General features: G+C 43.6%; 1 protein-coding gene across 1 annotated transcript in view; it reads left to right on the top strand.

The window, feature by feature from the left end:
• Positions 1-3,314: 3,314 nt before the first annotated feature.
• Positions 3,315-12,988, top strand: part of PDGFD (platelet derived growth factor D) — a 1,219,073-nt gene continuing 1,209,399 nt past the window's right edge. Inside the window, exon 1 of the mRNA XM_069640767.1 lies at positions 3,315-3,947. Coding sequence (XP_069496868.1) covers positions 3,836-3,947 — 112 coding nt within the window. The 5' untranslated portion in view covers positions 3,315-3,835. The remainder of the gene's footprint in view (positions 3,948-12,988) is intronic.

Raw genomic sequence — 12,988 nt, forward strand, 5'->3', positions numbered from 1 at the left:
CGAAAAGTATGTTTAGCGGTGGGGGAATAGGATTGCCTACAGTTCCTTTCAGCTTGTCTACAGGCCAACTTTTTTAATTTAAGTTCGTCAGAGAACCAGGGCTCTGACCTATGTTTAGTTCTTTTGGACAGTCTAAATGGAGCCATGAGATCGGCTACTTCCAGGAAAGCATTCTCAATAGTAGTAAGAGTAGGGGAATTGACAGAGGAGATGCGTTTGATTAAGGCTGTAGTAAGCTCAGATTGAGGTACTTTCCACCAGTCACGTCTGAGAGCAGTAGGTTTGGGAACTAAGGACTTAGAGAGGTGGTACGGAAGAGAGAACTGAATTAGAAAATTATCAGACCATAGAAGAGGGTATGATGAGGAAATAACGATAGTGGAAGCAGCAGCACATACGAAATCAAGGGTATTGCCTAATTGGTGAGCAGATTCGCTAATGAATTGTGGCAGCCCCAGGTCGTCCCTGGATGCAAGAAAGGACAAGACCTGGTTAGAATTGAAAGTGTTAGTTACAAGTTAAAATCACCCACAACCCAGAGACTGGGGTATTCTGTCATGAGTTCCCATATAAATTCAGGGAATGCAGTGCAGAAGTTAGCATCTGCACCCGGGGGTCGGTATACTACCAGAATAGTCTGGGTAGATTTAGAGGAGATGGAAATGTGAGCAAAGAGACATTCATAATGCATAAGTCTTCTGAACCTTCAAACTGCTGTCTGCTTCATCGAATCAGTTGGTCACCATATTGTGCAAGTAGAGTTGAGCTCATAACCACTCAAGCTCAAACAGGAAGCTAACTACTGTGAAAGTCTTTGAACTGCTGCATCTTTGGACAGAACCCCATTACAAGCACATTTGAGACTGTAAATTCAAATTACAGTTGAATTGTATTTGTTCATTTTCCTGGATAATGTAAACTGATGCAAAGTTCTAGAAGTGGATATGTGGAAGCCTGCCAATCCCCTCAATGGACCACAGGGTTATGAGAGGTACACAGGTTACCTTTCTGCCAGGGTGATGGGGGGCATCACCACACAGGAACCATGGCATGGTCCCTGCCTCAAACCTGGGCTTTATCTGCCTAACAATCTTGCAAATGGTGCACTGTATACACGTCCCCTGCTGCTGGACAATCACTTCTCAATTACAGATACATGAACAGAGATGAGGTGCTTCTCGCCATGCAGCCGCCCCCATTCTAATTTGTAACTACCGACCCTGCCCTCCATGTCTGGCCTACCTCCTCCTCCATGGACATTCGCTGCGTTTTCTTCCCTCTCCCACCCTATTTGGACAATGTGGGGGGTGGGGCATCGCTAGTGTCTGGTAGGCATCTCCACTGGGCGTAAGGGTCTCCAAGGACTCCTGTCTGCATGTCCCCTCGCCCCAGGTCTTCTCCCCTATAGTTTACTTTGTAGCAGACAACGGTTGTCCTTCAAACTCAGAATTGCTGCGTGTTTTCTCCGCTGGAGCATTAAGCGAGCACAGCCTAGTCAGCTCTGCTGCAGAAATGCTGACTCCAGGGTGAGCTTTGCAGGCCGCACATTGCAGCAGCAGAGGACGTCCTGTGGAAATCAATCGCCTCTCTCCCACACTGCAGCACCGCAGACTCTGCCGGGGCAAGGACGAGTGTCTGCTCCCAGTTCCTGGCACCTGGTCTGATTTAGTTTTGCCAGGTTTTAAGGAAAACTTTGGTCATTATTGGTGCTTTCATTTTAATTCATATTGTGTGTTGTGTAGTATGCATGCTAGCAACACACTGTGGCATAGATACATGTCTGAAAGATATTTCAGATCGAAACTGACCAATTAAGCCAAGTCCTCAACTTAGTTGCAACTCTGTGATGCGCCCAGGGGAGTTGCTAGGTCAGGAAAAGACCCGGGGCTACGCTAATGTCGGGACTGTCGGGACTCGGGGCTAGCAAGTCTTTTGGCTGTAGCTCCTGAGATTCTATCCGGGGCTACAACCAAAAGATCAGGGGCTATAGCCCCCTTAGCCCCCCCCTAGCAATGCCCCTGGATGCGCCGCATGGCGAACTTTGGCCTATAAAGGTGTGGGTGTCACAATAGCACTGGGTCGCCTGTGTGTTCTCAGGTACCAACCAACATTTTTCATAGTGTTATCAGCTCACTGTACCCTGAGAAGACCCTAGAGAGCACACACGTTCAAATCCACTCCCTAAAGTGTGCTCCCTTTTGTGTGAAAGGAACGGCTTGAAGCCACATGGTCACATCTTCGGCTTCTGCCATCAGAGAACAGAGAAGTACGAGATGAGATCTGGCTGCCTCTGGCCAGCAACTTGAATGATATCTGGGATTGCTAAGTAGAATGCACACCTAGAGAGTTTGCCCAATAAGTATCCTCCTGGACAGGTTTGGCTACTGTGTCCACCAATTATGGGTCCTGTCAAATGCTTGACGTGCAAGCTGAGCTTGCTCTTATCTCCCAATATTCCTCTTTAACCTAGAAACCTGCTCCATTATGCTATCTCTGTCCAAAGCATGGGAAGAATACCGAAGTGAAGAAGGCCAAAAGGAAGGCTTGCTGCAGCAACTTCCAAGACCGGAATTGAATGTATTTATTTATTTATTTTCTACATTTGTATAGCGCACAAGGCGGCCCTGGGGCATCGTGGCGCTGTTACATTAGGGCTTGCTTAGTTACATGAGAGTGATGGCAACGCTCTGCCAGAGTGTGCGGGTACAGAACGCCACCTGCGCCTTGTGAGCCATGCCTATCCCTAAGTCAGACAGGAAAAACTTGTGGGGAAACCTGTTGTCTAGCTCTGGGCCAGTCCCCCCTCCACCCATCCCCTGAACTGGGAGAATAAAGAAACCGCCCTAGCAGCGCACATTTGAGAAAGATAAACTGAATCCGCAGCAGGTGCTCAACACCCTGAGCTATTCCAGTGACAGTACAGTGATGCAGAGGGATTGGAATAAATGCTGCAACTCTCTAAGGATTTTCTTAACCAAAAGGTACAACATTGTGAAACCTCCTTTCACTGGACCTCAGTGAAGAATGCACGATTGTTCGGGTCACAGTCGTTTTATTAGTCGCTAATGTAACCTAGAATCCTTTAAGCAGGACTTTTAGAACATGGCGGACTATAGGCACCAACATAAGTTAAAGGATAGAGAAAAACAGGGAACAAAGATAGGTGTGTAAGCACTGTTGAAAAATAATTGGGAATGAACTCTGAATCCCGAGCGTACGACATGCCACAATTCTTCTTGTCTCCTTTAAGGCAGGTTTTTCTACTACGCCAACCTCTGTTCCAGCCTCTGGCTTTCCCCCCTATTGTTTACTCTGCAGCACAAGAACGGCTTCCTTCAAGCCCTTGAGTGCCGTGTGTTTCCTCCGCCGAAGCAGCGAGTGAGCACAGCCTAGCCAGCTATGCGCCGCTGCAGCAGAAACGCTGGCTTCAGGGCAACCTTGCAGATCCTAGATACGAGGCGCCGCGGCAAGCACGTCCTGTGAAAAGGCAGCCTCCTTTCTCCCTCAGCAGAGCACCGCAGGCTCAGCCAGAGGAGGGAAGGTCGTGTGCTCAGAGCCCCTGGCACCCTCACCCTGGAGACATCAGGCGTGCATGCTTGGCGGGAGGGATCAGAAAGCTGCCTGGGGACTGGCCATTCATTGCGGCTGCATTAAAGCTAGCAGGGAAGGTGACCGGTGATTTAGCACGCAGGAAGTTTGAGGCGCAGCGCAGCGTGCAACTTGCAGCGTAACTTTCCTGCCTCGAAAGAGAGGGCTGCATTCTTCGTTCAGGAGACGATAACTCCTAACTCGGACTTTATTTTATCTGGGGACTGTCTTTGCAGAGAGGGTCCCGATGAAATTGGTCCTGATCCAGTGGATCGTCTTTGCAAACTTTTTCCACCATGGCACCTCCACGCAGACTGGATCTCTCCGAGCCCAGCGGTCCTCGAGCCTCAGACGAGATGGTAAGTGCCGGCTCGCGTTCGCGTTGCCGCAGTTTTTGAAGGAGCCCTTCGCTTCGCCCTGTGAAGCACACACTCGTGTGCTTAGCACTTTCCCCGCACGTCTGTTTATAGAGTGTCAGCATTTGCAACTTCGCAGTCTCTGCCGCCTGCCGGGAAAGGACGAGCTGCAAACTTCAGAGGCTAAATTTAACTCAAGTAGAAGAGATGTTTCTGAGATTGAGTGATTGTGTTAGAACATGATTCTGTCAGTGTTAGTTTTGTGCAGACGTTGTCTGGTCTTAATAACCCCGTCACAGTACAGCATCTCTTAGGCTATAGCATGCTGCCTCTGATGCCTGTTCTTTTGTGTAGAAGCACCGACGTGCGCCACGCGGGCTCTGGCTCCAGGTATAAGTGCCTTCGGCTGCCACTCTAAGTGCTTGCCCTGGATGAAGGGGGGACGTGACGCAATTCCGATGCTGCCCCATATCAGGTCGGCGGTGCCTTGCCTGCTCAGCAGCGTGCCGCCTCCGAAACGAACTCTCAGTGAAAGGGTCAGGCTTATTATCGACAGAATCCCATTGATTACCTCTCCAGGCCTTATGGCTGCCGGAACTCGACCCTGGCAATTAATCCTTGAAGTTAACCAGGAACAGCCTCGAGTCAAGTTTAGTGACTCGGGGAGCAGACAGCATCAGGCAGGGCCATTAACATGGAGCTGTACCAGCCCGAGACCAGCTTCGAGTAATAGCAGTAGATTGAGGGCGTGCGCCCCAGCAGTTACCCTGATGCGCGAGCAAGTGTGCGTGCGGGCGGGCAAGCGGGCGTGTGGGGGACACATGATGTCACGTTCATGGACATGTTATCCCAATCCATTGCTTGCACGTTTATTTTGTTATGTTATGGTGCAATTTGGGCGCAAAACCGACACGTGTCAAACATTGTGTTTATGTATAGCCTTGTGTTGTGCGCATATTGACATTGAAATCCCAACTTTTTGTCTTCGCTCGTCTGCTACAATGCACGATGCAGGGACCTTGACCTGGTCGTGTTCTGTGTGAGAATGGGATTTCTTTTCTTCCTTTTGACTGAGATTCCTTTGTTTTCTTGGAGTTGTGATGATGATTTCCATTGCCAAGTAGTACAGTGTGGCTAGGGGTCTTCCATATCCAAAGGGATCGCCCGATCATCTCCCACCTGGACCCCCCACTGTATCCTGCTTGAGAAATGTGCTGTGTCCAGTGTCTATACTTTCTAGTGTCTATTCCAAGCAATGTCTGTATGGTTTCCAAAAAAACTGTTCCCAACAGTTTTCAAGATCTTCAAGGCGGGCTGACTCTAATGAGCTGGGCAATTGAGGAGCAAACATGGCTCATTGTCCGACATAGGCCTGATCACGAGTTTGGTGGTAGTGGTAGTGGTAAAACAATTGCCACTCTGCCAAATTCAGATGGGAAACTCTTCAAATCTGCCGGCTTTTGCGTTGAGGTTATTACGACATGTGTTAAGTAATACGCAGTCAATGTGCAGTCACACTGGGCTCCACAATGGGGAATAACTGAAGGGTACGCATAACTGTAAATCATGATGATCCTCCAAGTTACCGCATGTGATAATGAGAATTCTCCTTAGTGGTAAACATGGAATCAGATCTATGCTTTAAGGACATCTTTGTTCAGATTTAACACTTTAATTTTAATTCGCACTAAGGGGAGGGCCATTAGCCGATCAGGTAGCTGTTACTGCGGGCTAGAATATGCATTCTACACCCGCTGTTCATGCCACCTGAGGCCGAATGCCGGGTGATGCCATTTTTGTTTTTTTTAAGTGGGAAGGCAACAGTCAGCTTCTCCCTGTTGCCTCCCCATCCCCTCCCCCCAAGCTAACCCAAGCTCTTCTTCACCCCGCCCGCATTCCCTCCCCACTTACCTGCTGGAACAGAGCATTGAGCTCCGGTCTGGCGCTCCTCCCGCTCCTGGCCGCCATAGAAATGGAAAAGGGATTTAATCCCCTTTTTCTATGGTGGTGATCATCTAGTTTATTTTTTTATTTTTCTCAGGAGATTGCCGTCGCTTGCACACTGGATAAACCCTGTGATGCAAATCGCTATCACCTCTTCTTTGGGGGGCGGACATGGCCTTAAATGGTCCCCAACCCTCGCCGAGGCCCTAGCTTCTCTCAGGCCTTCCTGTTCTTGGGCTGGCGGGCCGTTACGGACCATCTCCACCCGCACAGCGAGGGTGAAGGTGTGCAGTCATAATGTCGACATCAATAATGTCGACAGTCAAAATGTCGACAAATTAATGTCGAAAATCAATAATGTCGACATACAAAAATGTCGACATTTTACATTAATGTCGACATTTTTTCGAAATGTTGTATAAATAAATAAATATATATTTATTGTTGTGTTGTATGTGTTGAGTATGAGGGGTGGGGGGTGGCAGGGGGTATTGGGTGAGAGGGGTTGGGGGGGACATCCCCATAGTAAATGATATTCTTTTTATTTATTTGTTTATTTATTTATTGAATAATAAATAAATAAATAAATATATAATTACTATGTGTTGGGAATGAGGGTGAGAGGGTGGTTGGGGGGGTGTGGGGGGGTGTCAGGGGGGTGTTGGGTGAGGGGGGGTTGGGGGGGGACCCCCCCCCATAGTAAATTAGACTCGTTTTGGTTATTTATTTATTGAAAAAATAAATAAATAAATAAATAAATAATTAGATTGTGTTGAGTATGAGGGGCGAGAGGGTGGTTAGGGGGTGTGGTGGGGTGGCAGGGGGGTGTTGGGTGAGGGGGGGTTGGGGGGGGGACCCCCCCATAGTAAATGATACTTTTTGTTGGTTATTTATTTATTGAAAAAATAAATAAATAAATATATAAATAATTAGAATGTGTTGCATATGAGGGGTGGGAGGGTGGTGGTGTGGGGTGTGGGGGGGTTGCAGGAGGGTGTTAGGTGAGGTGTTGATAGTGTTAAGGGTTTATAGTCATATTGTCGAAAAAAAAATGTCGACATTTTTTTTTCGACATTATGACTTTTTACATTAAAAGTATAGAATGTCGACATTATTATTTTCGACATTATTTTTTCGACATTTTTGTCTGTCGACATTTTTTTGTCGACATTATGACTATAAACCGAGGGTGAAAGCCATATTCGTTTTGGACGTGTTGCACAATGTGCCCTCTAGCACACTACTGGCAGTACTATATCAAACTGAGCACTCTACTTTAGATATAAAGAGGAGCAATCATTTCCGCCCTCATATTACAATCAATTGATTGTTGCCAGCCTAAGCCCAGTCCCATGCTTTGGTTAATAACAGGATACTGAAACTTAGCCCAGTCCTTCATGTAGAAACATTTGCCAGTGATCCAGGATGGGTGTGAGTTACTTGAATGTATTGTCAGGTGGACTTGTTGAGTGCTACTATGTGTGAGCTAGCAAATACATGTATTGTGCATTTGGCTATCTTGCGGCACACTAGTTCGTTTTGTTACTTTAATGTAAGAGTAATGTTGGGCTTGTTTAGCAGATGTCTTGCTTTTTTCTTTACAGACTGTGGAGTTGGAGATGAGATACTGATAATTTATTGTATTTTTAAGCAATTTATCAGGTGTGATATATCTGTTGACACTCGTGGATGTTTACTGGTAGTGAAATCAGGTCCTGCTTAGCTTCCACTCCATTCAAACAAATATAAGTCTTTTGTTGCATATGCACTCAGGTACATTTTATGTAGATTTAGCAAATCACACCTGGAAATTCTTTGCAAAGCATCAAGGATCTGTCTAAACATTGCAGTTCCCTTCAAGAAGTTCAGAAAATATTCTGATGTTAACCTCTGCATCATAATTGATCTGAACGTTCCTTTCGCTGCCCAAGTCCATCAGTCGCGAACGGTTTTCTCTTCTTCTTCCTCAGCCTTTTTACAATCAACCACAGAATAACCCTTGTAAACACATCTATCTCGACTAATATATTGGAATATATATTTGCCACCCCAAAAAAACAAATCCATACACTTCCTCCAACTTGTCCAAACGCTGCAGCTCGTTAATCTTTAGATTATGGTGACAGGTCCACATCACACTGGCAGTCAGAACTCTCCACTGACTTCCCATAATATTGGGAACCAATTTCAAAGCAATAGACATTGCTTTCTGTGCCTATCCTGTCTTCGGCACAACCATCATGCGAGAAAATGGTTAAAAACAGCCACGAAGCAAAGCTCTGAAATCAGACAATAGACTAATGGCTTCTCCTTGGGTATACCTAATGAGCCAAGATGGACACACCATTCCTTTCCAGCGTAGGTTGGAAATCTATGGAACGTCTTCCTTCCCTGATCTTGACGACCTCCTGCCCTCTAAGGAGGCAGTGAGGACCTGGCTGTTCCCATCCATAGACTCATGCTTGGTGTTCCTCCTCATACTTTCCAGTCCCCCTCTCTCATTGTTCAATCTTTTCTTAGCACCAATATACCCTAGGATGTATGTTGCATTTCCAAGTAATTAAATAAGTAAATGAGATCTGTGTGTCCAATAAATACCGAGATATATAGCAAACCCCTGCCTTGCTCTGCGCCATTCTATGGTACACACAAGGATGAAGTTGTGGTTTAATTGACCATGCTGAAACAAAAAATAGAATTAAGCCATCAGAGCAAACATGAAAGCAGCCTTAACACACAAAAGTTAAGGCCTTTAACAGAGGTGGCCCATATTTGCAACCTGTAAGGCTGTAAGAACTTGAATAGATACCGATATGGCTTGTTTTCAGTGAATGAAAGCCGTTTGCCTTCCAATAAAATGCATACAGAGCACAAACCTGTTTTTCTTAATGATCATACTAGGAGAATATAACCAGTATCAACATTGAAAGGTACCCCCTTCACGAAAAGAAAAGCACTGCTTTCAATTTCCTGGCCAAAAAGGCATCAGGAGGAGGTACAAGGAGAGAAGGAAGCATTGCCTCAAGAGCTGATGGAGATGTAAAACAGCAAAATAATAGCTCCTCCTAGCCCTAAGGTCCCTACAAATTGGGGCACAATACTGTTAGTTTTTACTGGAATTCTAAGCTACCTGGTTGGTCACAAAACACCACCTGGTGCTAATTAACCCGTAGATCCTGGGGGTACTGGAATTCACAGGCATTGTATGTGCAGAAACCTGACTCAACGCCCCAAGCAAAATGTGCATATCACAAAGGGCTTTGGGCACTTAATGTGCAGGAATTCCACCCACCCCATCTGGCCACTAGAAATGCAAATCCCACATCAAGTTTACTATGTTGCTTATAATAATAATAATAATGTGATATTTACATAGCGATTTTATTCAAAGAGCTTTACATAGCACATATTTATGTACATTATTATTACTACTCAATCAAAATTGGCACTCACTTTATCGACCTCGGAAGGATCAAAGGTGCATTCGACCTTGCCGAGATTTGAAACCTGCAGCCTGCACATGAAACACAGATCATGACAATGCTTGACCCGCTGAGCCATCTTACTGGCTTCCACCATGCTGCACCACAACATTCTAATTGGAGGCAGATTTCATGTCTGAGGTGTGGGGAGAATCAAAGGCAAATGAAGACTGCCTACATTCAAAGTGGGAGGTTCAAGAATAGTACCTTTTTCTGATTGACTTGTATCACATTTCTTTCATTGCTATGATTCAGGTGTACCTGTGGGATGCAGGTAATCACCTGAACATCTGAGAGATATACCATCTCAGGAACAGTGGTAGGCCTTAAGTACATCTCACAAAAAGGCATAGCTCCAATAACATTACATTGACAGCAGGAAATGCTGAAAAGCTTCAAGGTAAAAACACTCTGTATTTATAAAGAACTGTGCCTGTCACACTGTATGAATATGATAGATAGACTGCAATATATTATCCTATAGTATAAGGGAGAAACAGAGCAGCTCTACATGTCAACAGATACTCCATTATTCTCTATCCCCGCAATGGAACATTACATACGCTACAGAAATCTTCATTTTGAAGTGAAGTTTCCCCGTTGCACCTGAAAAATTGAGCCTGAAGGAACCATTATTGTGTTCAAAATTCCTCTAATGAAACAGTGTATTATCTTTTTTCATTTTATTGACAGTGTTTAAGTTGCAATAAAATTGTATTCATGTTATATGGAGTACAAACATAATGAAGAGTTTGAAAAATAGTTTGATGATAATGGTTTATATTATGTCATTATATTACAATTGCATAGACCTTTCAGGCATACAGAAATATAAGATGCTACGAGTTGGCTTGCAGCAAAGCTGGATAGTTTTCCAGTGAAATCACTGATAGGCCAATTTGTTCATGTTATCCCATCATACAGGTTGCCATCTGGGGGAGGTTAAGACTCCTATGAACGTTTTATTGACCATCTGGTATATATAACCTGTGTTTGCCTTTAATCATGCCATGCACATTCAATCCCCAGGGCAAAAGGTCTTGTGAACATTCCTTCCAAGTTAATTACCCTGCCACCACCTTTTCAAGTCCATTTAAGGACACAATCCTCTTAGAAACACACATTAAAATACCAACAGAAAATAACTTCATGGGGTTCACAGCGATTGGCATCTGAAGTGACCTGAGAATCGGGGCTCTGGTCAGACTTCAGATATTACATTATTGCACTTAGAGTATTTGTTACATTTTCAACCCTGCTTTCCATTAGGGAGACCACATAGGCCTCAAATCAATCATTTTCAAAGATGCCTGCTAGTTTTACGAGTTTCATTACCCCAGAAACAATACTAAGGCGTGTATGCTATAGGAAATAATGCGCCCGTTTAATATTGACATGAAATTTGCATTTTAAAATAATTATTAACTTCGAAAACATACAAGTCATAAGCAAGCTGAAGAGTGTATTGTAATTGTGAGACTCCTCTCCATCAGATGAGTCTAAAGTAAAATGTCCTACAATTTATAATAAGTAATAGAATAATAATAATCATAAAATGATGAATTAATATGCTATACATATATGATGTATACCCTGATTTTGATGACAGCATACAGCAACCCATATTGCATTAATGTAGCAGTTTCATTTGCTTTTAGATGCAGATTGGGCCTCCGCCTGTGTATGGCAATAAAAATAGAAATTGTAATCATCCAGTGAAGATTGAAAGCATGGTTTCCATAGTCTGACTATAAGGTAGGCCAATGGAAATATTGAGCCAATCAGATAGTGTCACATAATCAAAATATAAGTATGAGACTAGTTTACACTTTAACAGTGGAACACACAGGAAATAGGAGGCTGACTTTGGGAAAAGCTGCAGGAAAGAACACAACCTGTCCCTATTGAGGGCTGAGTATGGGTATTATCGGCAGATGTCCTGGCCTTATACATGAGGGATTCTGAACCAAATTAACTTGAGGTTGACCTGTTTTTTCTTTAAAAATGGAGAAAGGGACCATGATGGATATGCTCATTGACACTTCCCCGTGAACACTTGAGAGTTTGTGCTGGCTCTGGGCCATTTGAAGACCAATTCAAACTTAGTATGAGAATTCCCCAAATTAGATGATATTTGATCTCTAGCCACCATTATTTATTTCCTGTAAATTTACAGACAGGGGCGGTTGAGGGGTGATTTGGGAAGATGATACCAAAAAATATATTGATTATCTAGAAAAATAAGGCATTTATAAAATAAAGTGAGATGTTATTTTAGTCCAACCCCAAATACATGTTGATCTGTGTATGTAATGGTACAAATAGAATTGTATGCAGTCTACACAAAAGTTTTTGCAAATCGTAATCTCAATACATTGTATGTACCCAAAAGCCTCATTCTGAGTTTGACAGAGTGGCAACAAAGTGGTGGTGGTAGTATTACCACCACTTTTACCATTCTGCCAAATCCACAGTATGGCCATAAGTGGAGGATTTACATCCATAATCATGCTACAGGTAAATCCTCTACTTTTCCACAAAAGAATTGGCAAAGTCAATAGAATTACCTCTGGCAGTATGTCTGCCAAATGCCATATGATGTCATATGAACTCCGAAAAAGAAGGACTTATGAGGGCATACACCAACTACCACCACTTGTAATCTTATGGTAAATCCGCAGGATCTAGTGGCTTTAACAGTAATTTCATTTGGTGGTAGTTCAGCATAGGCTAATTAAGAACTCCTTGATAATGTGTGTTCTGTGATAACCATAGCTACTCAATAAGGAGTGAGAAATGAGAGAAAGTGTATTTGTGTCTTATCTTCTCCCATATACATGATGCAAATGTAAATCCCATATACCCTTCATTGTTTAAACTGCACGATGGCATTCTGTTAGTGAGGTGAGAAGAATGACACACATATACCTGTTTGATCAAATGATCAAACAATTCTCCTAGGTCATGTGGGTGAGTCAAAATAGTCTGTGCATTCTAAATTGACAACACTGCTTCCCTAACACAAACCTGCAAGACTTAATTGCAATACATAATTGCCTCAATTCAATTACATACAAAAGTTATAAACCAACAATCTCACATTTACACGAGGGGGAATTAATGGAAACATATTGATACACATATATGTAGATGCATGCAGTTTTTCTGTGCCACAGATCTCTCATTTCATCTGGATATGGAATTTAATGTGTAGTCTGGTATTGTTTTAATGGATAAGAAAGTGTTGACATATCAACTGACAAGCTGCACAATTATGACTAGAATGCTTATTGTTTTTCAGAACTAAGCAGAGAGATTTTATGATGTAAATTGATGTTTGTGTGTGAGAAATAGTGATATTTAAGCAGGCAGGTTATTTTCGTGCTGCCTGTGACTGTGTAGTATTGTGATGACTTTCCCCATGTAAAGCTTGGGGAGCACCTTTAATATAATTCATTTATTTTAATAAATTCGAGTTTTTATCAAAACCACCTGTTTTTGCTCAGAATTGTGTGGTGGAGCTGTAGTCTATGGGGCATTCAATATGGGGTGCCTTCCTTATGTAGAAGCCCTTCAATAACCACACTATATCTCACAGGAAGGGGACATGTATGTGCT

This window comes from Ambystoma mexicanum, chromosome 7q (assembly GCF_040938575.1).
Source record: "Ambystoma mexicanum isolate Mex_15411 chromosome 7q, UKY_AmexF1_1, whole genome shotgun sequence".
Classification (NCBI taxonomy): domain Eukaryota; kingdom Metazoa; phylum Chordata; class Amphibia; order Caudata; family Ambystomatidae; genus Ambystoma; species Ambystoma mexicanum.